This window comes from Siphateles boraxobius, unplaced genomic scaffold (assembly GCF_051911475.1).
Source record: "Siphateles boraxobius isolate OS27281-9 unplaced genomic scaffold, OSU_SipBor_1 12, whole genome shotgun sequence".
In the NCBI taxonomy this organism is placed as follows: Eukaryota; Metazoa; Chordata; class Actinopteri; order Cypriniformes; family Leuciscidae; genus Siphateles; species Siphateles boraxobius.
The window spans coordinates 17,178,860-17,203,080 of NW_027508722.1; the positions used below are offsets into that span (position 1 = coordinate 17,178,860).

The following is a 24,221-nucleotide window of genomic DNA, read 5'->3' on the forward strand; positions in this document are numbered from 1 at the left end:
GTTATGCTCATTTAACCTGAGATGGAAAATGTCCCTTTAGATTTTTTGAGTCAAGCAGATTCTTTATCTTTTAAGTGTATATAAAAGATAATAATAGTAAGGTTATTGTAGGTAAAAAGTTGCTTGTCTAAAATTCTCTGGCAGCAAATATTGAAATACTATAATTTAGTTATTTATATAGTTTGACACCTACAACTTTGCTTGGTTAAATTAATAAAAAAAACATTTTGACTTCTACTACTACCACTTGACTAAAATTTATTACAAGATTTTCTACATAATATATACTTTTTTGTTCACATTCAGAATCAGCACTATTTTATTTTGATAGTTGTTGCATATGTGTGTGTGTGTGTGTGTGTGTGTGTGTGTGTGTGTGTGTGTGTGTGTGTGTGTGTGTGTGTGTGTGTGTGTGTGTGTGTGTGTGTGTGTGTGTGTGTGTGTGTGTGTGTGTGTGTGTGTGTGTGTGTGCGTGCGTGCGTGCATGCGTGCGTGTGTATATATATACATACAGGTGAAACTCGAAAAATTTGAATATCATGCAAAAGTTTGTGTATTTCAGTAATTCAAATTAAAAGGTTAAACTAATATATTTTGTATATATAATTATATACATATACGTGATTATAATTTTCAGAGAGCCGAAATTTCTGTATTTAAAATCCTTTTTTTTATTGATTTCATGTAATATTCTAATTTTCTGAGATTATGAATTTGGGGTTCCCTTTCAAGGGAACTCGAGTTGCGTTTGAGACGCGGTGGGAACGCTCTGCGTGATTATGTCGTGAAGCACGTGTAAAATCAGTCTAATGGAAGCCCGCTACGACATAGGTGACGTCATAGACCAGGAACTATTAAGCAACCCTGAAATCAGACCACGATAGCTTCTGTACCTTCAGCAAGCGCTCTCTGTATATCTGTCCTTGTCTATTTATTGTTGTCTGTCAAGCCCAATATATATTCATATATCTATCATATAAAATGGCAAGCAAGCAAGATTATAGACGGTGTGTTGTTCCCTGCCCTCGCTATATCACGGGTGGGGACACACATCAGCTTTGTGTTGCTTGTTTGCGAGTGGAGCATGCCCAGTCAGTCCTCGAGGGGGCTGATTGTCAGCATTGTATGAGTCTATCTATAAAGACACTCCGCTCCCGCCGATCATTCTTTGAGGAGGACGGTTCAGTTCGCGTTCCCTGGGGTGTGGGTTCCGCTGCTGCTGAGGCTCAGCGTCGACTTTCATCTTGGGGTTCGCAGATGGATCTAGTAGCGGGGCTTGAGATGGGCCCGGCTCTTTCTCAGCCCTTACCTGCTGGATCCGGTGTCTCTGCCCAGGAAGGAGCCCGCTCTGCGGCTTCTCCTTCCCGGGCTGGGGCACCAATATTGCAGCTATCCAGTTTGAGGATCTGGATGTCGCGAGTATGGGGGATTTTGAGTGTTCGCAGCTCATACCCCTGCTGATAAGGAGCTTATGGAGGTTTTATTTCGTGCTGTAGCTAAATTCAATATTGACTGGGCAGCCGATGATGTTGATGTGGTATCTAGAAAAAGTCTGTTAGATGAGCGTTTTCTACCATCTAGATCACGACCTCCTCGTCGGGAACTCCCGTTCTTTCCCGATCTCCACACTGTGGTGTCGAGATCGTGGATCAAACCGGCATCTTTCAGAGTACATAACCCTCAGATCAGTAATTATAGCAAAATTCAAGGTATTGAGCACTTTGGTTATCTATCTATGCCTCGCGCGGAAGACACACTAGCGAGTTATCTTTCCCCCGAGTCATCTTCTCCTCTGAAAGCCCCGACGTTACCCACCAAACCTTTAAAAAATACATATTTGTTGGTGGGTAAAGCGTATTCGGCAGCAGGTCAGGCCGCGGCATGTTTGCACACTATGTCGATTCTCCAAGCGTACCCGGCTGACCTACTGAGGGACATAGACGATTGTGAGGAAGTTAGTGCTGACGCAATTCGAGAATTGCGTCGCACGACAGATTTATCTCTCCGGGCCACCAAGGAGACGGCCAAGTCTGTGGGCAGCTCTATGGCAGCCTTGGTGGCCACGGAACGCCATTTATGGTTAATTTTTATCTGAAATAAAGGATAAAGATAGATCTGTTCTTCTGGACGCACCGCTGTCACCTACAAGTCTGTTCGGCGACGCTATAAATTGTTTCGTCGATAGGTTTCAAGAAAATAAGAAACAAGCAGCTGCGTTTTAAAGGTTTCTTCCTCGCCGGTCTAGTGTCCCCGTGGCTGCTCGTGGTATAAAGTCTGAGCAGCCTCGTCCGTCTACGAGCTCCGCTCAGAGAGTTCAGCAAAAACAGAGCGTCGCCGCTCAGGCACCTCCTCAATCTATGGTTCCTGAGTGCCGGTCGCAGCCCAGGCCTGTTAGGGGTAGACAAGATCTGAGGACTGTTATCTCTAGCAGAGCTTGGTCTAAGAAGAAGTCCTGATGCCAAGGCTATCAGGCTTCCGAGGGTGGTCCCCTCCAGGGAGGAACGATTCCGAGGAACCGCCTCCTTTGCACTGAGGAAACTCCTTGGCACCCTCCGGGGGGCGACTCTCCGAAGAGAGCCGCAGCGTTGCCATTTCGGTTGTTCCCTGCCGGTTCGCCGCTTCAGGGCGCCGAGTTGTCAAGATATAGATCACGCGCCTATGCCTTCGTGCCTTGGTCATGTGGAAGAAACCTTGGTTCCTCGCCCAGGACCCAGTGTTAGGGGATCCTTGTCGACGCGTCAGGCTTTCGACGGATGCTTCCCTCACGGGATGGGGGGCGGTCATGAGTGGCCGCTCGGCGCAAGGTCTTTGGCAGGACCATCAATGTTCCTGGCACATAAATCGTTTGGAGTTGATGGCGGTATTTCGAGCACTCAAATATTTCCTGCCAGACCTGAGAGGCCATCGTGTGTTGGTCTGCACAGACAACACTTCAGTGGTCTCCTATATCAACCATCAGGGGGGTCTGAGGTCGCGTCATCTTTGCAAATTGGCCCATCAGATCCTCCTATGCGCCCAGGGGAAGTTATTGTCGCTCAAGGCGGTATATATTCCGTCAGAATGTGGGAGCAGATATTCTGTGGAGACAGGGGCTGAGGCCCGGGGAGTGGAGACTTCACCCCGAAGTGGTGGAGCTCCTGTGGAAAGAGTTCGGTCGTGCTCAAGTAGACCTTTTCGCATCATCAGATTCAACCCATTGTCCCATGTGGTTCTCTCTAACGCACCGAGCTCCTCTCGGTCTGGATGCGATGGTGCAGGTGTGGCCGAGGCTGCACCTGTACGCCTTTCCCCCGATATCTATTGAGTTTGGTTCTCGGACTTGGTGTCTCTGCTGGACGGCTCCCCCTTGGAGATCCCACTCAGGTTGGACCTCCTGTCCCAGGCCGGGGGCACGATATTTCACCCTCGGCCGGAGTTGTGGAAACTGTGGGCCTGGTCTCTGAGGGGGCCAGGCTCAGGGAAACCAGTCTTTCGACCAATGTTGTAGAAACCATTCCTCAATCCAGACCTCCTTCCACGAGAGGGCTGTATGCGCTAAAATGGAAACTTTTCACCACAAGGTGTGTTGAACGTCAGTTAGATCCTGTTAACTGCCCTGTTGGTTCAGTTCTTGATTTTCTGCAAGACCGTTTCTCGGCCAGGTTATCTCCTTCCACCCTAAAGGTTTACGTGGCGGCTATATCTTCCTACCACACCCGTCTGGGGGGTACTTCTATCGGGAGAAACCCTTTAATTACTCGCTTTCTCCGTGGTACATTGAGGTTGAGACCTGCACTGCACTCCAGAGCACCGGCTTGGGACTTGGCCATTGTACTCGAGGGTCTGGCTTTAGCTCCCTTGGAACCATCGAGGAGATTTCAGAAAAATTCCTCACTCCAAAGACTTTATTTCTCCTTGCTATCTCATCTATCAAGAGAATTGGTGATTTACATGCTCTGTCGGTTGCTCCTTCATGTCTGGAATTTGCACCTGGTATGGTGAAGGCATTTCTCTATCCCAGGCCGGGTTATATTCCTAAGGTCCCACTGAATGTTGGGGGCCCAATAGTGCTGCAGGCCTTTTATCCTCCACCCTTTAATACCCCTGACCAGGAACAGCTTAACCTGTTATGTCCAGTCCGGGCTTTAGATGCCTACGTTCACAGAGCTGCCCTGTGGCGTAAATCTGATCAACTATTTGTTTGTTTTGGGTCACTCAAGAGAGGATGCCCTGCATCTAAGCAGGTTATGAGTAAATGGATAGTCGAGGCTATTTCATTGGCTTATGAAGCGGCCGGACAGCCTTCACCTATGGCTGTGCAGGCCCATTCTACTCGGAGTATGGCGGCCTCTATGGCCTTAATTTCGGGAGTTTCCCTTCTTGACGTGTGTAATGCGGCAGGATGGTCCTCTCCGCATACATTTGTCAGGTTTTATGACCTTGACCTCTCCACTCCTGGGGCGAGGTTGCTAGCTTCTTAGTGTGCGCAGGACTTCACACAGAACGGGCATTTGTCACTATGGCGTAGTGGGTATGAGGTTCCCACCGCGTCTCAAACGCAGATTGAGTTCCCTTGAAAGGGAACGTCTCAGGTTACGTATGTAACCCTGGTTCCCTGATAGGGAACGAGACTCTGCGTTTGCCTGCCATATTTCCTGCATGCCCTGATCGACTTGCTTCAGGTTTTTCAGAATCTCTGATTAATCTCTGATTTCAGGGTTGCTTTATAGTTTCCTGGTCTATGACGTCACCTATGTCGTAGCGGGCTTCCATTGGACTGATTTTACACATGCTTCACAAAGTAATCACGCAAAGCGTTCCCACCGCGTCTCAAACGCAGCATCTTGTTCCCTATCAGGGAACCAGGGTTATATACATAACCTGAGACGTAACCTATTTTGCATGATATTCAAAATTTTCAAGTTTTTACCTGTGTATGTATTATGGCTCGTTTCCACTGAGCAGTACGGTACGGTACAGTACGGTTCGGTTCGGGTCGGGTCAGTAAACCATGATCCAGCTAGCGTTTCCACCGCCAACAGTACCCTACGTGATAGGCGTGGTGTTTGCCGGAAAGAAGCCATCAACGTCATTTTCGTGCGAAGAAGAAAGCGACAAAGTAACACCAATGGATGGCATACAGCAGATCTTGTCCTTGCTTCTCGGCATGTTTGTCACAAGAAGACAAGCGCCGACATTAGGCATTTCTCAATACCAAGTATGTAAAGTTCTCAGCAGAAGGACTCCCGAGGACGCGAGTCCGGTAATTCTCCAAATGGAACAGCGCATTCATGAAAGCGTCACTCAGCTCACTCTGCATGTACCTTTTAGGCAACAATAAAATGAAATATGTTATAAAACACCACTCTGCCTCTTTTCGTTTTCATTTAAATAAATTTTAATTATTATAGGCACACAAATGTGGTTCAGGCAATGTATAGACCTGATTATATTATTCACAGCATGTTTAACGGTAGCCTATTTATAACAAACCAAAATATAAAACACAACCCTGCATTTCGTTTAAATTTAAACTGTTGCAATAAACAACATTACAGTGATAATCTTCTAATAAAAAAATGACAAAACTCAACCCTATCTCTTTTTGTTAAAAATTTCAGTTTTATCAATAATAGCCATTATAGAAGTATAAGTAAAAGGTAACGTTACAAGAAGCTATAATTTACAATAAGAAATAAAGCAAACAATTCCGTCAAATATAAAAATTCAGCGCTAGTCTAACGTTACCGTTACAACGGAAAAGTTATAGGCTAAATATATGAAACTTCACTTAGCCCTCAGCCAAAACGATTGGCCAGGGAACGAATTATCGATTCACGAGACCAAAGATCACCCGTTAGATATACACAAGACGAATTAACACTAAAGAGTCAGCGGCAAACGTCAGAACGACTAGCCGAGGAAAGGCTGTTCCATTATCATAAATCCTTATAAATAAACCGCAGATTTGAGCTTTAAACAACTACATTCTCGCCTCAAAAACTCTTAAAACTACATTTCGTGAAAGAATAACCGTAGTATTATATTCCAACTGTATATTAAAAAAATGGCGCTTCTTATGTTGTCATTCCCCTTGTAGCACGCGCAAGTGATGATACTCTGTCAACCAATCAGCGTTCTGCAGTGAGTCTAGCTCCACCCTTTAGTACCGTACCACTGTGCTAGGTACCCCAACGGAAGGGTACCCAAAAAGTGGTACGGTACGGTTCGGCTTTTTGGTACCATTCACAACTTTTGACAGTGGAAACGCAAATAATTGCGTACCGTACCGAACTGTACCGTACCGTACCGCTCAGTGGAAACGAGCCATTATATATACTCACACATATACATATATAGATATACACAAATAAATATATATTCAAGTATCAAACAATAAAATGGTGCTGAATTTAACATTTAACAATTTCACAATATATTTTAGAACATGTGGTGTGTTCTATTGAGAAAATTGTGATTTAATTGGTTGCTTTGAAACATTTGTGCATCACAGTAACTTTAATAGGAAAATTAAAAACATTAAAAAAATTCTTATTTAGACTTAATTAATTAGTTTATTTAATAAGATTATGCCAAATTAGATTAAATAAGTTAAGTTAAATAAACTTTAACACATACTTTAACTTGCATAAAATATCTCAGTACTGTTTACACCCTTGATTGTGGAAGTAACAGGATGAACCCTGATGAAAGATATTTTGTATAACCTGCCTTTTATATTATGATCATACAAATGTTTTTCTGTGATAGCGGCCTATCAGTTGCAGACGCAGGTGTTGTAAGCATTTTGTCTGTTTATCTGACTAGACTGAAACAAGACAGTGGTGACTGGTAGTGGGATGTTGACACCACAGTGTTCTGATGGATGGCCTCAGCATTCCTCAAGAAAACATAATTTGTTTGCTTTTTGATGAGAATCGCTAAAACAGGTATTACTTTGTGATGTACCTGGCGATATCAAATTTATATGCAAAGGACTGTCATTACTGAAGCTGTCTGTCTGAATGTTGATATATGGGTAGCTGGCTGCCTATCAAAGATCGCCTTCAGGTTTCATTAACAGACAATAGGGATGGTTCTCGATAGTCCGCTTACATAGCCATATTATTGCTGTTGCATATTATAATAGAGAAAAAAAAACCTTCTTAGCAAGGACGATCACAGAGGAGGCAAATTACTATGAATCTGATGTGATGCTGCAGCAAAATAATGGTGGGCTGTTGGGATAGATAATAAAGACTGACGTGTTTTGCCCTTGGTGGTGAGGGGTTGGCTGGATCCGGTGGTGTAGGAGGCGATGACCTGAACGCTGTACTCTGTGTCACTCAACAGATTGAGGATCAGCAGGGTGTTTACATCATCCCCTACAAACGTCTCTAGAGCCGGACCTGACACTGCGTAAGAGCACAGACAAGAGATGAAAACAATCAGTTTCAGAGTCAACTTACAGTAAAAAACTTTTTTTTTGTGCCTTTTTTCCTAGAATTACACTTATAATATTAGTCAAGTAATTCAGTTATACAATTGTAATTTTTGCTATTGTTATAATTAAGAATTCCAAATGTAAATGAAAAACACAAGCATGGTTCATTTGTTAAATGATTATTTTGCCCAAAAATAAAAATCTATCAGCATTTAGTCATTTTCATTTTGCTTCTGTATGACTGACTTTTTTCTGTGAAACACAAAATTAATTGAAACTTTGAAGAATTGCTGCATTTTGAGGGAATGTCTATGCGGACGCACCCTCACGGAACCCGGTGTCTGAGGCACGTGTACAAACACAGCATTCAATGACGTCGCAAGTTGAGCCACAGCATATAAAAAGGGCGGCTGACCCCCTCCTTTGTCTATTATATTCAGAAACGAATTAAAATACTTCTCAGATGCACTATCTAAAATGGAAAAGCGAGGTGCATCAAAATTATACAATCTGTTAGTATTGTATAACCGATTTTAATTTAATTTATTTCTTTATTTTTATTTACTTATTTTTTATGTGTGTTGAGCCTTCCACGCTGGTATTTTTTGTATAATAATTGTTTTGTGCCATTTTGTTGTATTCAGTTCCCTTTCAAGGGAACTCGAGCTGCGTTTGAGACGCGGTGGGAACGCTCTGCGTGATACGTCGTGAAGCACGTGTAAAATCAGTCCAATGGAAGCCCGCTACGACATAGGTGACGGCATTGACCAGGAAACTATAAAGCACCCTTGAAATCAGACCGCGACAGCTTCTGGACCTTCAGCAAGCGCTCTCTGTATATCTGTCCTTGTCTATTTATTGTTGTCTGTCAAGCCCCTTATATATATATATATATATATATATATATATATATATATATATCACCATGGTGAGCAAGCAGAGTTATAAGCGTTGTGTTGTTCCCTGCCCTCGTTATATCACGGGTGTGGACACACACCGTATGTATATTGCTTGTTTGGGAGTGGAGCATGCCCAGTCAGTCCTCGAGGGGGCTGATTGTGAGCATTGCATGAGTTTGTCTATGAAAACTCTCCGCTCTTGCCGGGCGTTCTTTGAGGAGGACGGTTCGGTTTGCGCTCCCCGAGGTGCGGGTCCCGCTGCTGCCGAGGCACAGCGTCGGCTTTCATCTTGGGGTTCGCAGATGGATCTAGTAGCGGTGTTTGAGACGGGACCCGCCCTTTCTCAGCCCTTACCTGCTGGATCCGGTGTCTTTGCCCAGGAAGGAGCCCGCTCTGCGGCTTCTCCTTCCCAGGCTGAGGCAACAATATTGCGGCTATCCAGTTCTGAGGATCTGGATGTCGCTGATATGGGGGATATTGAGTGTTCGCCAGCTCATTCCCCTGCTGATGAGGAGCTTTGGGAGGTTTTATCTCGTACTGTTACTAAATTAAATATTGAGTGGCCAGCCGATGATGTTGATGTTGAATCTAGAAAATGTCTTTTAGATGAACGATATCTGCCATCTAGATCACGGCCTCCTCGTCGGGAACTCCCGTTTTTTCCCGATCTCCACACCGAGGTCTCGAGATCGTGGATTAAACCGGCTTCTTTCAGAGTGCATAATCAGCAGACTAGTAACTATAGTAAAGTTCAAGGGATTGATTACTTTAGTTATTTGACTATGCCTCGTGCTGAAGACACGCTAGCAAGCTATCTCTCCGCCGAGTCATCGTCTTCTCTGAAAGCCCCGACATTACCCACTAAACCTTTAAAAAATACATCTTTGTTAGTGTGTAAAGCGTATTCGGCAGCAGGTCAGGCAGCGGCATGCTTACATACTATGTCGATTCTCCAAGCATACCAGGCTGACCTGCTGAGGGACATGGACAGTTGTGAGGAAGTTAGTGCTGAGGCAATTCGAGAATTGTGTCGCACGACAGATCTGTCTCTCCGGGCCACCAAGGAAACAGCCAAACCTGTGGGCCGTTCTATGGCAGCCCTGGTGGCCACGGAACGTCATTTATGGCTAAATCTTTCAGATATTAAAGACAAAGATAGATCTGTTCTTCTGGATGCACCGCTTTCACCATCAAGTCTGTTCGGCGACGCTATAAATTGTGTTGTCGATCGGTTCCAAGAAAACAAAAAACAAGCGGCTGCGTTTCAGAGGTTTCTTCCTGACCGGTCCAGTGTCCCCGAGGTTGCTCGCAACATAAAGCCTGAGCAGTCTCGTCCGTCTACGAGCTCCGCACACACACACAGATATTAGCAAAAACAGAGCGTCGCCGCTCGGGCTCCTCCTCAATCTGGGGTTCCTGAGTGGCGGTTGCAGCCCAAGCCTGTTAGAGGTAGACAGGATCTGAGGGCTGTCATCACTAAGAGAGCTGGGTCTAAGAAGAAGTCCTGACGCCAAGGCTATCAGGCTTCTGAGGGTGGTCCCCTCCAGGGAGGAACGGTTCCGAGGAACCGTCCCTCCTTGGCACCCTCCGGGGGGCGATTCTCCGAGGAGAGTTCTCACTTCGGTTGTTCCCTGCCGGTTCGCCGCTTCAGGGCGCCGAGGTGTCAGCGTCCCCGTGCAATCCTCTGAGGAGGGTTGTAGAACGGTCAGTTCGGTTGTTCCCTGCCGGTTCGCCGGTTCAGGGCACCGAGATGATTGTTCCATCAAATCCAGAGACCAGTCCCGAGGGACTGGTTCCCCTATCGGAATTTCTGGCAGCGTGGAAACTTCTGCCAAATATTTCTTCATGGGTCCTGCGTATAATAGAAAAGGGTTACAGAATTCAGTTCGGTTCTCGTCCGCCCAGATTTCAGGGGGTCCTCTCTACGTTAGTGGACTCACAGCAGGCTCTGGTTATGGAGCAGGAAGTACTGACGCTTCTTCAAAAAGGAGCTATAGAAAGGGTTTCTGAGAGTCAGGGTTTTACAGCTGTTACTTCATTGGTCCAAAGAAGGATGGAGGGTTGCGTCCTATTCTAGATCTGCGCCATTTAAACAGCAGAGTTCAGAAACTCAAGTTCAAAATGCTTACACTCAAACAGATTGTATCACAGATTCTGTCCGAGGACTGGTTTGTCACAATAGACTTGAAGGACGCGTACTTCCATGTATCTATCCATCCTCATCACAGGAAGTTCCTGAAGTTCGCTTTCGGGGGCGAAACTTACCAGTATCGGGTCCTTCCATTCGGCCTAGGTTTATCACCCCGCACCTTTACAAAATGCGTGGATGCAGCTCTGGCTCCTTTGAGACTCCAGGGCATTCGCGTATTGAATTACATTGACGATTGGTTGATTTTAGCTCAGTCAGAGCAGTTGGCAGTTCGGCATCGAGATGTCGTTCTGTCCCACATAAAGAATTTGGGGTTGCGGCTCAACAACAAGAAGAGTGTGCTCCTCTCTGCTCAGAGGACCACTTTTCTGGGGGTAATTTGGGATTCGACCACAATGCAGGCACGTCTTTCTCCTGCGCGTATCTCTGCGATTCTCATAGCCGTAAGGAATGTGAAACTAGGCCAGTCACTCACTGTAAAACAGTTACAGAGACTGTTGGGTCTCATGGCAGCTGCGTCCAACGTAATTACTTTTGGCCTTCTGTACATGAGACCCCTGCAGTGGTGGCTCAGGACCAAGGGGTTTTCTCCAAGGGGAAATCCGTTCCGCAGGATCAAGGTCACGCGGCTATGCCTTCGTGCCTTGGTCATGTGGAAGAAACCTTGGTTCCTCGCCCAGGGTCCAGTGCTGGGGGCTTCTTGTCGATGCGTCACGCTTTTGACGGATGCTTCACTCACGGGATGGGGAGCTTACATCAACCATCAGGGGGGTCTGAGGTCACGACACCTTTGCAAACAGGCCCATCAGATCCTCCTTTGGTCCCAAGGGAGATTGCTGTCACTCAGGCTAGTATATATTCCAGGGAAACAGAATGTGGGAGCGTATATTCTGTCAAGACAGGGGCTGAGGCCCGGGGAGTGGAGACTTCACCCAGAGGTGGTGGAGCTCCTGTGGGAGAAGTTCAATCAGGCTCAAGTAGACCTTTTCGCATCATTAGATTCAACTCATTGTCCCATGTGGTTTTCTCTCATGCACCCAGCTCTTCTCGGATTGAATGCTATGGTGCAGGTGTGGCCGAGGCTGCACCTGTACGCCTTTCCCCCGATACCGATGCTCCCGGGGGTTCTGGAGAGGGTTCACCGAGAAGGGGCTCGTCTGCTACTAGTAGCCCCTTACTGGCCGACCCGAGTTTGGTTCTCGGACTTAGTGTCTCTTCTGGACGGCTCTCCCATGGAGATTCCTCTCAGGAGGGACCTGTTGTCCCAGGCAGGGGGCACAATATTTCACCCTCGGCCGGAGTTGTGGAAACCCAATTTTTGGTTTCCACAACTTTGGTTTCCACAACTCCGGCCGGAGTTGTGGAAACCCAATAGTGCTCTGAAGGGGCCCGGCTCAGGGAATCCGGTCTCTCGACTGAGGTCGTTGAGACCATCCTCCAATCCAGAGCTCCTTCCACGAGAAGGCTTTATGCATTGAAATGGAAATTATTCTCCACTTGGTGTGGTGAACGTCGCTTAGATCCTGTTAACTGCCCTGTTGGTTCAGTTCTTGATTTCCTGCAAGACCGTTTCTCTGCCAGATTATCTCCTTCCACCTTGAAGGTTTATGGGGCGACTATATCTGCCTACCACACCACTCTGGGGGGTGCTTCTATTGGGAGAGATCCTTTAATCACTCGCTTTCTTCGTGGTACATTGAGGTTGAGACCTGCACTGCACTCTAGAGCACCGGCATGGGACTTGGCCATTGTACTTGAGGGTCTGGCCTTGGCTCCCTTCGAGCCCATTGAGGAGGTTTCAGAAAAATTCCTCACCCTAAAATCTTTATTTCTCCTTGCTATTTCCTCTATCAAGAGAATTGGTGATTTACATGCTCTGTCGGTTGCTCCTTCATGTCTGGAATTTGCACCTGGTATGGTGAAGGCATTTCTCTACCCCAGGTCAGGTTATATCCCTAAGGTCCCACTGAATGTTGGGGGCCCAATAGTGCTGCAGGCCTTTTATCCTCCACCCTTTAATACACCAGACCAGGAACAGCTTAACCTGTTATGTCCAGTCCGGACTTTAGATGCCTACGTTCACAGAACTGCCCTGTGGCGTAAATCTGAGCAACTATTGTTTGTTTTGGGTCACTCAAGAGAGGATGCCCTCCATCTAAACAGGTTATGAGTAAATGGATAGTCGAGGCTATTTCATTGGCTTATGAAGCGGCCGGACAGCCTTCACCTATGGCTGTGCGGGCCCACTCTACTCGGAGTATGGCGGCCTCTTTGGCCTTAATTTCGGGTGTTTCTCTTCTTGGCGTTTGTAATGTGGCAGGATGGTCCTCTCCGCATACATTTGTCAGGTTCTATGACCTTGACCTCTCCACTCATGGGGCGAGGCTGCTTGCTTCTTAGTGTGCGCAGGACTTCACACAGAACAGGCATTTGTCATTATGGCATAGTGCGGATGGGGTTCCCACCGCGTCTCAAACGCAGCTCGAGTTCCCTTGAAAGGGAACGTCTCAGGTTACGTATGTAACCCTGGTTCCCTGATAGGGAACGAGACGCTGCGTTTGCCTGCCCTACTTCCTGCATGCCCTGATCGACTTGCTTCAGGCCTTTCAGAAGCTGTCGCGGTCTGATTTCAAGGGTGCTTTATAGTTTCCTGGTCAATGACGTCACCTATGTCGTAGCGGGCTTCCATTGGACTGATTTTACACGTGCTTCACGACGTATCACGCAGAGCATTCCCACCGTGTCTCAAACGCAGCGTCTCGTTCCCTATCAGGGAACCAGGGTTACATACGTAACCTGAGACTTTTTTTTTTGTATTCATTAATAAAAAAGATTTAATAAAAAACAATAAAAAAGGTGCCTGAGAGCATTAATCTTAGTCTTCATGAAGCCGCTTGTTTGAGTGCTGTGTGAAGATGGCAGTTTGTGAAGAAAGGATAGAAGCCAAGCAGAATAATGGCGAGCAGACAATTCAAGCACTGTGTTCCTCCATGCCCGCGTTTCTTAACGCCTGCCGATGGAAGCCCACTCATCGGTTTCTTTCACGGAAATCAAGGACGCATTGCTCATCAGCGATTCCGTTATAATAGATGTGGTGTCTGTAGAAACGGTTATAATTAAGAGATCTGTTGCCAGCTCGACGCAGCAAACCGCTGAATATGATGAGCTGATGAAACTTATGACTCGTGCCACAGCCAGACTGAGTTTAAACTGGTCCGTCTCGACAGTGCAAGACTGCGGAAGGTCGTTTAGATGAACGATATCTGCGAAGTCATAAGTGAGCAGCTCTGGTGAGCCTTCTCTTTTCACCAGACCTGCACACTGAGGTGTCCATCCATACCCTGCCCACATGGTCCATTTGGCTTCAAGTTATTAGAATCTAGAGGGGCTGAGTGAGGAGGGTTATGGGTGACCTTTTCTTGGGAACATCCTCATCACTGAAGGCTTCCGTTTTGACCTCTAAACCAAGCCAGACAACATCGAGGTCGGTGGGCAGAGTGTATGCTGTATCCAACTACATTGGATCCAACCGTAATGTCACAACACACAAGTGTGAGTAACATTATTTTTCCATGTGTCACTATTGATTTTTCTGATAGAGATAATTTTATATGTACTGAATATTTATACTGTAGCACCACAGTCAAACTCAATAGTTGTGATAGTTCTTTCCTTTGCTTCGGCATTATGAGGTTAATGTGTTTGATTATCAGATATGGAAAAAAGCACGTAGAGAACGCTGTTTTTGTTATTGTTTTGTTCTAAGCCATTTGCTGTGATCCTGAATGGATGAACGATGAATATCCTATAAGAATGACAGTGTGACAAACGATCAGTACATCCATTCAAAATTCCATTTACAGAAAACCCTGTAATTCATCCTTTGTCACGTATAACTGTGTATACTTCCAAGTCTTGAATGTGGCACGTCCATTAAAATGAAGTGTTCGAAAGACAGGGTCAAAAACAGGGTGGAAAATAGCTTCTAAATTACTTCTAAATTCATATGTTTATGTCAAAATCTTGATAACATTATAAGTGGACCTCATTATAAAAAAAATAAAAAATATACTGTTCTTGACCCCTTAAAGAACACACTTCAAAACTAAAGTGATGTTTTCTGGCGTCACAAACTAAACATCCCAATGATGTGATGCATCTAGAATGGATGGATCTCACAGACAATCATAATTACAATCATAGGATTACACTCTAACCATCACATAGAAACTGGGAAAACTAAATCTGAAATAAAATGAGAACAAGCAAACCCTCCCCTTTAAGAACACACACACAAAGACACATGGAAAATTAGCTCTGGACAGTAGACATGACCAGTGGTGGGATGAATTATTAGCAGCTGTTAGGAGCAGATTGAAAGGGCATTAAATGTAGGTGGAGAAGCCATTACTCTCCACCACAGATAGGAGTTTAAGATAATATAATGGAATAAAGGACTTTATTGGGCTGGACTTCAGTGGAAAACAGACTACAGTGATATTTTTTTGTTCCCTCTGGTGTGATGCAGCTACATTACAGCTTCTGTTTACAGTTGAATCTCAGACTGCAGATGGAAGAACGGTCATATTCAGAACAGCAGACGTGGAGTCAGTATCTCCACCTACCAATGCCCTTTCAAACTGCTCCCAACAAGCTGCTAATAATTCATCCTACCGTCCTATATATGTTTAGAGAGACTCAAGACTCATACCTTCTGTATGTCTGGAATTTAATACTGAATTATGTAGTACTTTTAAATGGGATTGTGCAGACATCCATATGTGTGTGTGTGTGTGTGTGTGTGTGTGTATGTGTGTGTGTGTGTGTGTGTGTGTGTGTGTGTGTGTGTGTGTGTGTGTGTGTGTGTGTGTGTGTGTGTGTGTGTGTGTGTGTGTGTGTGTGTGTGTGTGTTTGTGTGGCTGGTCAAGCTCTAGTAACAGTGTTTTGTGGTTGATTTACAGCATGCCAGAAAGAGGAGAAGATTAAATGTGCTCTGTGTGTGTGTGTGTGTGTGTGTGTGTGTGTGTGTGTGTGTGTGTGTGTGTGTGTGTGTGTGTGTGTGTGTGTGTGTGTGTGTGTGTGTGTGTGTGTGTGTGTGTGCGTGCGTGCGTGCGTGCGTGCGTGCGTGCGTGCGTGCGTGCGTGCGTGCGTGCGTGCGTGCGTGCGTGCGTGTGTGTGTGTGTGTGCACATACATACCAGAGATAGGCTGGTAGATCACCCTGTAACCCATAGTGGGGAACTGAGGGCCGTCCCAGCTGATGCGGAAGCGATTGTACCATTCATCAGACACCCTGAGGTTACTGGGACCTGAAAGTGGCACTAACCAATCAGAAGACAGAAGATGATTAGCTTTTGCAATGTGGTAATTTCATGTCAATTACTGGTTATGTCAATATATATATATATAAAACGTCAATTTATTATATTAAATTAATATATAATTAATATACATTAAATTAATTACAAAACTACTACTGAAAATGTTAAATAACAATAACTATTTCATTAAAATAAAACAAATAAAATATGAATGAAATAATAACCATTCATTATTAAATAAATAAATACACACACACACATACACACACATATATATATATATATATATATATATATATATATATATATATATATATAACATTAATTTATTATATTAAATTGATATATAATTAATATATATTGAATTACATATTTTTTAAACTACCACTGAAAATGTTATGTATTATATTTCAATCACTTTTAGTGTATAAATCTTCACCAGAACTAAAACAAATATATTACATTTCAATCAATTTGGCATTTACACAACCGTTAAAAGGTTTGCGTTTGGTAAAGTTTTTTTATGTTTTTAAAAAGTCTCTTATGCTCACCAAGGCTGCATTTATTTGATCAAAAATACAGTAAAAATAACTATTTTCTATTTTAAAATATTTTAAATTGGGAGTATTATTTTTGTGGAAATCGTGACACACTTTTCAGGATTTGTAACAGTGTAAAAGTCATTTTTGATCAATGTAATGCATCCTTGCTGAATTAATGCATTAGTTTATATATATTTTTTTTAATTCTAAACTTTTAAACCGTAGGATAAATAAATAAATCAATGCATTGGTTCAACCCTGAATTCCCAGCATTCTCAAAAAAGTCTGTTTTCACATAATTACTACTCCTCCCCAGACAATATCACCCCACTGATAATTAATTCAACCTCAAACTCAATCAGAAACAAGGGCAAATGTTTTCCAAGGCAACTAGCAGACACTGATCTCAAGTTCAACATGAGGTGACATTAGCATCTCTAATCAGAGAATGGACTCTAATTTGAAGATGATCACTGGGAGAAAGCTGTAGTAAATCAATCCCATCAGAGTGAAGCGAGCTGGTTTGATCAGTTCATTAGTGTGGGAATGACCAGGGCTGGAATGGATAATACATATTATGCTTATTAATGGATAAAATCAATACTATTCAATCTGCTAAAGAATGTGTTTCACAAGACTGCTGACCAACTAACCTCAAAATGCAGTGATGATAAACTGTATCTCAGGTTTTTAGCTAATACTGTATATGGTGCATAAAAACAGCAGGTACATGCTTTATAAGACAAACAGGAAATTAGCAAGATAACATGGGGGCTTCATTTAGGTTCACTAAACTTAAAGAAGGGGGGGGGGGCAAGTATTTTTTAACAAGTAATTAGAAGTGAATCTGCCTCAGGAAATGACAAGTCTGTCAACTGCTTTGAGGTCAAATTAATTAACTCATCGAAATCTATAACTAACATGGAACCAGTTGAGATCACGCTCCTGTTAATACATTAACTGGCACAGTCTTGTATTTTTACCTGATTCATTAAAACTTAATTTATTCCAATCTGGGAATTGAACACAGACCGTTATGCATAAACTTAGACACTAAATATTTCTAATGCTGCATAAGAACATGTCAAACATTTAGCAAGTGTGAATTGTGTACATTTTTAATATTTAAAATTACGGCTGTGTGTTATTAAAGTGTTCATTTTATGATTTCTAAAATAAAGCAAAGGGAGCTCAAACTCAAAATCGATGCCATGTAATTATGCCAATGTAATATGCAATTAGCCCATATGAGAGATGCCAATGAATTAAATTTACTATAACTCCAGCAGCATTTGTTCGCTCACACTCACATGTTTTGCCGGAAGAGGACTTTGATAGTGCAGTGGACTCTTCGTCTGCATAAATAGGGGTCACTGTGATCTTGTACCTTGTGTCTGAGAGGAGAGGTTGCAGGATCACGCTTCTTCTGTTTCCCGAGACTAACACCTGGAGGAGAGCAGAATATTCAGTACCAGACAAGCATGGTGTGTGTGTTGATGCATTTTGCTGTTTCTGGTAGGACCAAATGTCCTTGAGGTCTCCGTGTGGAAAACGGCTTCATAATGGAATAAAATGTACAAAAGTATCATGCAGAAATGGTGAATGTTTAGTATAAGGGTAAGTTTATATGTTTAATTAGCTTGATTAATAAACAACAGAATTCAGTGGGATGCTCCATCATCATACAGTATAAACACAAATGTGTGTATATACAGTGTTGTAAAAGTAAGTACACCTCAGAAAGTTTTGTCTTTTTATCAATATGGGCATGTCGATACTGGAACTTTTGACATTATCAAAAGTATGGACGGTATCAATTTAATCAATTACACCAATGTTTACTTTGAAGTCTTTTATCCAACATACACTGATGTTCAAAAGTTTGGGGTCAGATTTTTTTTTATTTTTTTGAAAGAAAAACTTTCTTTCAGCAAGGTTGAATTAAATGAATCGAGTTTGACTATAACAACTTTTCTGAAGGAATATGTGACACTGAAGACTGGAGTAATGGCTGCAAAAAAAATTTGCTTTGCCAACACATAAATAAATTACATTTTAAAGTATTTAAAAAAAAAAAAAAATTATTCAAAATTGTAATGATATTTCATAATATTACACTGTTACTTTATCAACTAATGGTGAGCATTTGAGACTTCTTTCAAAAACATTTCTTTCATTGATCGAACAGCTATTTTGTTGTATTGCAATCTGGACTTTGACTTTGGACACGATCATGCAGAAAGGTCCACGTACAGTTTGGTTACTGTTTTTTTTTACAGATGGCCTCATGCTGTCTTTAAGCACATTTTGGTATAATGGAATTCATAGTTCATGTTATGACATTATTTCCAGCCCCAAAGCTGCAAAATACCCTCGAATCACAACACTCCCACTTCTGTGCTTGTGGGAATGAGTTTCTCACTCTCAAATGCTCAAATCTTTCCTTTGACTCATTTATCCAGAAGTCCTGTTTCGCGTAGGTGTTGAATGGCAAACTTAAAAATAAAATTCGGAGAGCAGAGGCTTCTTCCTTTCTGACCCATGTAGACGAGATTTGTACAGTCTTGTTTAAATTGCTTTAAATACATTTTTCAGACTCGTACGCCTCAACAACTTTTCTTCCGAGGGTCTCGGGCAGCTCTGGTGCACCTGGTTGTAATATTAAACACTTGACATATAGTAGTGATAAATGTACTTTCTCAACTGGTGTGTTAAATGTACACTTTTCGTGGGGTGCACTTACTTTCTCACAGCTCGGTATATAAGAGGAAGAGGAACTGCTAGTGTATTTAAGGAGTGACTGGCAAGGGCAAAGAAAATGGTAAATGGTAAAGGTAGCCAAATGGTAGCTAAACAATTACAAAGGCTTCATCAGATTTCTTCATCTAAATATTTGTGTGTTTGATCAGCTCTGATGAAAGATATTCTGAGTATAAGCCAAAAGACTAGAAATCTGTGTGTACTGAACTTTAGAGAGCTGGATGGAAATTAAGAAAGCCAGCACTCAGCTCTCTAGCCAGCATCCAATCACTGCAGTCATTCACCACAGACACACCATTAATCACACACGCACACACACAATCATGGCAGTCCATTGCTTGTTGATAATGAAATGTTGGGTTGCATTATGTGGAGTGGCTTCCTCTGTGTGAGTGCACTATCAATGAACAGACTACAAACAAGTCAAATGAAGTAATTTAGAGAATGTTACCATGCAAATATTAAGAGGTTGCTATAGACAACAAATTTTAAGGCTTCAAATTTCCAATACTTTAAATGTATGAGTTTTATGTTTAAAATTAAAGAATTTTTGAATATACAGTCATGACCAAAAGTTTTGCCAGTGACATACATTTTGTGTTTCGTTGCACTCAGTAATTAATACAGTTTTACACAAAGAACTGAATAATTTTATTTAAAAAAAGTTACACTCCCGTTTAAAAGTCAGTACGATTTTCTTATACTCACCAATTCTGAATTTATTTGATCAAAAATTCAGTAAAAATAGCAATAATGTGAAATATTATTAAATAAATAAATAAATAAATAAATAAAATTCTATTTGAGGATATTGTAAAATGTATTTTTTTCCTGTGATGGCAAAGCTGAATACATTTTATTATACAGCATCATTACTCTAGTCTTCGATGTCACATGATCCTTCAGAAATCAGTGTAATATGCTGATATGGTGCACAAGAAGCATTTCTTCTTGTTACACAAACAAATGTGCTGCTTAATAAACACATTGTGGAAACCATAAAATTAATATAAAGTTTAAAAGAACAGCATTTATTTGAAATATAAATATTTTGAAACAATTGAATGCATCTTTGCTTAATTAAAGTACACTGTAAAAACAATGACATGACCATTGAGTCATGACAACATATGTTTGTCAGTGTAATGTAATTTAAGTTGAAAAGACTTGCACAATCAAGTTAATTGTACTTAAAAATTTAAGGCACCAAGGTTTTTTTTCAGTGAATAAATAAAAAATCGTACTGACCCTAAACTTTTAAATGGTAGTATATGCTGAAAATCACGTACAATTTGAACTTCCTTTGATTAGTCAGATTTGGTACTCCAAGTTGAGGCACTCTCCTGTTATTCAGAGCACCGTCCTTCAGAACAACTCTTATTTGCGGAGCTGTCCACCAATCTGTGGTGCTGAAACCTGAATGCAGGAGATCGACTTTCTTTTTAGACTTTGCTGGAACTTTCCCTCAAATTAGGTGTGTTCGTCTTTACCATCCCTCTTAAATGTTCTCTCTCTACTTCTCACATTTTGCTCAGTGACCTAAATGGCACTTGAAAAGATAATGGAATTTCTTTTTTCAAGTCCCATCTCCTTTATCCATCTCCTTTATAGCTTGACCCCCCATGATTCTCCAGTACAATTACAAGCCAAGAGAGGTCGATATTCTGTACAGTCAGGGGTGGCAAGTCACCACAGAATCTGAGAGTAACTTTACGCCATGAAAGATCTAAACCGTGCCAGACCAAGGCTGCGGCAAAGTCAGCCAAATACCATGGAAAAAAGCATATTCACTGAATTCACTCCTGCAATTCATCAATGTATGAGTATACACCGCAGGAATCACTGCAGAATAAGACAAGGGGGGTTTCCAGTACAGGGACATGCATTTAAAAAGTTCACTTTGAGCAAGACGTGTCCTTGCAACACTGCAGCAGAGCTGCATCAATTCAACTTCACTTACCCGGAGGAATATGATAAGCCTGTAGTCTAACAGCACAGAGGTAATACATTTTTCCGTTATATATTTTTTAGTGCAAGAGCAATATAGGTAGCTTTATGAAATAACAGCCTCACTGGGACACAAATAAGGCAACTGTATGTTGCCCTCTTTAAGCACTCTCATATGGAGAAGAGAGAGGAGCTAAACTGTTCAAGTAGAAAGGAAGAAGATGATGACAAACAATGAGCTCGCTCTTGTGTTGTCATATTAACATTATGAATTTATCTGTACTGTGGTAATGTCTACTCACTGTCTCTTCTGTGCGGTCTGCACTGACATATGTCACTTGGTACTGCTCCACGTCTGAGTCCAGCACCTCCCAGTTCACTTGCATACTGAAGTGAGTCTCCTCGTCCACCCATAGGCTAGTCACTCCCAGATGAACAACTAGATTATACAGTTCAATTTAGTCACAATACATTCTAAGGTATCTGTCTATCCATTCATTCATCCATCCATCCATCCATCCATCCATCCAATGTTCAAAATTACAGAATGATGAAGTCGCATTTTTCTTACTTGCTGTAGTGGAGGGAATGGTGGTTGGTACTTCTGTGGTCCAGTCCACTGCAATAAACAAAACAAAAGGAATATACAAAAAAGTGCAAAACGAAGCACAAAACAAATCAAAGCACAATAAAGCAATGCAAAGTAAAATAAATCAAAACAAACAAAAACCAAAGCAAAGCAAAAAAACAAAACAAAGCAAAGCAAAGCAAAGCAAAGCAAAACAAAACGAAATAAAACAAAACATCAATTAACCAGTTTGAGATCATGTAAATTGGCTGGTTGGTGTTAAACAGTTAAACAACATTACTGGATCTCTTACATGTATTCTCAAGCACAATCACAGCGCTGCTCTCCGTTTCGTCTTTATAGATGGCTGACAGTGAAACCTTATACTCTGTAAAAGGACTAAGGTCTTGAATCACATATGAGTCCAAAGGTCCATTCAGCATCATCTTTATAAACACACAAACACAAAAGTACTCGGTTATAAATCAGAGCCGTACACAGTGTGGATGATGCTGAGATTCTTTTAGAATGCATGGGGGTTGGATAGCCAATTGCCTGTAGTTTACGTCATAGACTGGATGAACCACACTTGACTACAAAGAAGAAATAGTCAATTGTACGGATTTATTAACCCACAAGTGCAGACTTCCCAGAATCTGAGGGCGATGATGAAGAAAATGGCCATTAGTTCATTTCAGGAGCAATGCCACATCTATTTCAGGAAAAGATCCAAAGGTGACGGTTCTGATGAAGAGGCCCACATAGTCATCATTGGGAGGACTTTGAGGTATGATAGACTAGAAAAGGACTTTCTAATAATTTTGTATGTCTAAACTGAAGTCTGCTTATGGTTGTAGCATTAGATCAGTGACAGATTGCATTAATAATTAATGGAGAAAAGATATTTTCATTCTAGACCTTTTTTTTTTTTTACTTAAATTTATGCACATCCTTGCGAAGATAAGCCAACAGTATTTTCAGTCCATTTTCCAGCAAAAGCGATAGTAGCAGCAGGTATAAATGTTGGTGGCTGCTCGGCTATCCTACCTCAACAACGAGAACATGCATTTAAAAAGCACATCTGCTATCAAGAGAGCTTTGGATCTCAGTTAGCTCTGGGCTGTCCCAGTAAACCCATGTGAGTGAATATGTGGTTCTGGGCTGACTCCTCTGCTCTGGGACATGAAGCTCCAGCCATATTCAAGTTTGCCTCACAGAATGTTATTATTTTCTGCTCTGGTGGCTCTTGGTAAATATATCGACCTGCGGTGCTATCTATAAAAAACAGCAGCACTGACTCCTGGCCAGTAATAAAAACTTTCTCCATCACACACACTTGTGTCTGTGGTCATGCGTGGCTAGGAGAGCAGTGACGGGATATGTTCAGTATGCTGGTGGTTGGTTTGGTGGTGGCCATTTCTAATAGAGAGGAACAGTTGGCCACGGGCTTCAGGTTACGAGAAAGTATTGATTGACTCATAAATCATTTTCAAGGACCTCATAAAAATCATTTTTGACTTTCTCTTTTTCAACATATATAGTTTGTTGAAAATAACATATGGCAATGGACGTTAAAAAAACGAAACAAAAAAAAAACAGAGCGATTTACAACAGAGAAATGTGGAAACCTCAAACATAAACAAGAGAATGATCCAAGAGTTCAGGGTTTGGTACATGGCATGACTGCACCATTCTACTGCCAAAAAGTCTCTCATTCACCACTGGCAGGTAAAAAAAAAATGTTTTTGATAGCAACAACAAAAATATTTAATTATATTATAGTAGATGTTTTTACAGTGACAAACGAATGTATTTATTTTTGAGGGTTTTAGATTATATTATATTATTATTTATACTATATTTAGTGCTGTTAAAACTAAAAAACTAACGGGTTAACGCACATGATTGCTTTCGGTTTAACGCATTAAAAATATGTAATGCAATTAACGCAGTATCCGTTTTTTCCGTCATCCTTTGGCTAGCGTTATATTATGTGATCACTGATCACGCTCTTATTCAAGCACATGCTTTTAAACCTTTTAAGCGTGATGAAACACAAAAGAGAATGCAGTGCGTTTCTACTGGGGCGCGCGTCTGTGAATCTCCTGTCTGTGTGACACACATGATCATGCGCACAGAAAGCCGCTTCAGACAGTACTTGCACGGACAGAACCACACCAAATTATGCCAAAATGCCCCTTTTGTCGAGTATCCTCACAAGCACCGTTAAATGAAGTCTTAAATGAACATAAAGAGATGTGAGAAAATGGGATGCGTGTCAGATCCGCATCATGTGCGTCAGGTCTTAAAGTGACAGCAGCCTATTAAACCTGCTGCTGTCTGTCATTAATGTTAATCAAATAACAAAAGACATACATTCACTCACTGCTCTTGACTAAATAACGTTTGTAGCTTTAAGAAGGAATAATCTATATTTAAGTTATGATTTATACAGTGAAGACTGTGAAGTGTTTGATAATTTTTTTTCAATTTCTGTATATTTCCTACCTGTTAGACCTACATAAAAATATTAAAGCAGTGTTTACAAGGTTACATGGGTCAAAAACTATAAAAACAATCACTTTTTGTGCATTTTTACAGGACAAGTAAAAC

General features: G+C 42.0%; 1 protein-coding gene across 7 annotated transcripts in view; it reads right to left on the minus strand.

Annotated features, from left to right (window-relative positions):
* The window catches only part of col14a1a (collagen, type XIV, alpha 1a), a 143,710-nt gene that overhangs the window by 64,027 nt on the left and 55,462 nt on the right, over window positions 1–24,221 (minus strand). For all 7 annotated transcript variants that reach the window (XM_077209533.1, XM_077209539.1, XM_077209520.1 and 4 more), the window contains 6 exons: window positions 21,922–22,054; window positions 21,612–21,659; window positions 21,343–21,479; window positions 17,644–17,779; window positions 15,669–15,791; window positions 7,245–7,394 (listed from right to left, as the gene is read on the minus strand). In XM_077209533.1, coding sequence (XP_077065648.1) covers window positions 7,245–7,394; window positions 15,669–15,791; window positions 17,644–17,779; window positions 21,343–21,479; window positions 21,612–21,659; window positions 21,922–22,054 — 727 coding nt within the window. The remainder of the gene's footprint in view (window positions 1–7,244; window positions 7,395–15,668; window positions 15,792–17,643; window positions 17,780–21,342; window positions 21,480–21,611; window positions 21,660–21,921; window positions 22,055–24,221) is intronic.